The sequence below is a fragment of the Neopelma chrysocephalum genome, unplaced genomic scaffold (genome assembly GCF_003984885.1).
Source record: "Neopelma chrysocephalum unplaced genomic scaffold, ASM398488v2 Primary Assembly neopelma1_97265, whole genome shotgun sequence".
Classification (NCBI taxonomy): Eukaryota; Metazoa; Chordata; class Aves; order Passeriformes; family Pipridae; genus Neopelma; species Neopelma chrysocephalum.
The window spans coordinates 20,170-22,038 of NW_020925906.1; the positions used below are offsets into that span (position 1 = coordinate 20,170).

Sequence of the window (1,869 nt, forward strand, 5' to 3'; positions counted from 1 at the left end):
CTGCTGAGCAGGGCCTGAGGGCGACTGTCCTGCCCTGGGGCTGTCTGGGAGGGGCTGTGCAGGGCTGGGAAGGGAAAGCCTTTCCTCAGGGCCCAGCTGTCTCTCTCCTTGCCTTGCTCAGGTGCTCCTGCTATTGCTGAGAGGCTCTCTGGGAATGGCAGGTTGAGCTGCAGAGTCAGGCCCAGCCCCTGGGGCTCCTCCTGTGCAGGGCTGAGCACAGCAAGGAGATGTCCCAGCTCTCTGTGTCCATGGGGCTCTGGGCCCTGGGAGGCTGGGAATGAGCCGACTGTCCCTGACTTTGGGATAGAGGGGAGCCATTTTCTCTGCCATGGGTCCCTCTGCTCTCCAGGGGAACACAGGAGTGTAACTTTGAGCTGTATCTCAGAAAGGTGACAGTGCAGGGCAGCTGGCACAGGACAGAGGGACAGAGCAGCTCCCCTCACTCTGCACGAGGCCTCAGACAATCCTCCTGCCTCACAGGCCTCTCTGTTCTCCCGCAGTGCAGCAGAATCTGTCCCTCTGCCTTCTGCCATCCCCCTTCCTGCATCCTGGTAGTGCTGTTGCTGACAAGCTGCTCTGCCTTAGGAGTAGATTCTTTGTCCAAGTTCACCCCCCAGGACTGGCCCTGCCCTCCCTGTTCCCGTGCCCTGACTGGGGGGAGCAGGGCTGACTGCCCAGTGTCCTGCAGGCCGAGGTCCTGCTGCTCACAGAACACTTGGCCAGCAGCAATCAGGGCTCCAGCAACCACAGGGAAGGAAGGTCACCTGGACATGGTCAAGGGGGAGGTGTTGAGGAGCAGGGATGGGCCTGTGAGAAAGGGCTTTGGCTTTTCCCAGAGAAGTCTGCCCTGCACAGTCACTGTCCTTTCCTCCTTGAACAGGTCCCCATGTCCAGAGGCAGCAAATGCCCAACAGCAGCTCCCTCACCCAGTTCCTCCTCCTGGCATTTGCAGACAGGCAGGAGCTGCAGCTCCTGCACTTCTGGCTCTTCCTGGGCATCTCTCTGGCTGCCCTCCTGGCCAACAGCCTCATCCTCAGCGCCGTAGCCTGCGACCACCACCTGCACACCCCCATGGGCTTCTTCCTGCTCCACCTCTCCCTCACAGACCTGGGCTCCATCTGCACCACTGTCCCCAAAGCCATGCACAATTCCCTCTGGGACACCAGGGCCATCACCTACACAGGATGTGCTGCTCAGGTCTTTCTGCTGTTCTTCTTCCTTGGAACAGAGTTTTGTCTCCTGACCATCATGTGCTACGACCGCTACGTTGCCATCTGCAAACCCCTGCACTATGGGACCCTCCTGGGCAGCAGAGCTTGTGCCCACATGGCAGCAGCTGCCTGGGCCACTGGCTTTCTCTATTCTCTGCTGCACACAGCCAATACATTTTCCCTGCCCCTGTGCCAGGGCAATGCCCTGGGCCAGTTCTTCTGTGAAATCCCACACATCCTCAAGCTCTCCTGCTCACACTCAGGCTACCTCAGGGAAATTGGTCTTCTTATGCTTAGTGCCTGTTTCGTGTTTGGTTGTTTTGTTTTCATTGTTTTCTCCTATGTGCAGATCTTCAGGGCTGTGCTGAGGATCCCCTCTCAGCAGGGACGGCACAAAGCCTTTTCCACCTGCCTCCCTCACCTGGCCGTGGTCTCAATCTTTGTCAGCACTGCTATTTTTTCTCACCTGAAACCTCCCTCCATCTCCTCCCCATCCTTAGATCTTATTGTATCAGTTCTGTACTCGGTGGTCCCTCCAGCACTGAATCCCCTCATCTACAGCCTCAGGAACCAGGAGCTCAAGGATGCCCTCAGGAAGATGATGACTGGATGCTTTTCAGGAGCAACAACCTGCCTCTTTTCTTGTGTAAAACACTAA

At 57.5% G+C, this 1,869-nt stretch overlaps 1 protein-coding gene across 1 annotated transcript; it reads left to right on the top strand.

Moving 5' to 3' along the window:
* The first annotated feature begins 903 nt into the window (after positions 1-903).
* Positions 904-1,869, top strand: LOC113961555 (olfactory receptor 14J1-like). Its single transcript, XM_027671971.1, has one exon. It carries the CDS (start codon positions 904-906, stop codon positions 1,867-1,869), a length of 966 nt encoding a protein of 321 aa, XP_027527772.1.

What these genes read in the sequence shown, in the direction of transcription:
- LOC113961555 (XM_027671971.1), top strand. Translation starts at nt 904, where the DNA reads ATGCCCAACAGCAGCTCCCTCACCCAGTTCCTCCTCCTGGCATTTGCA.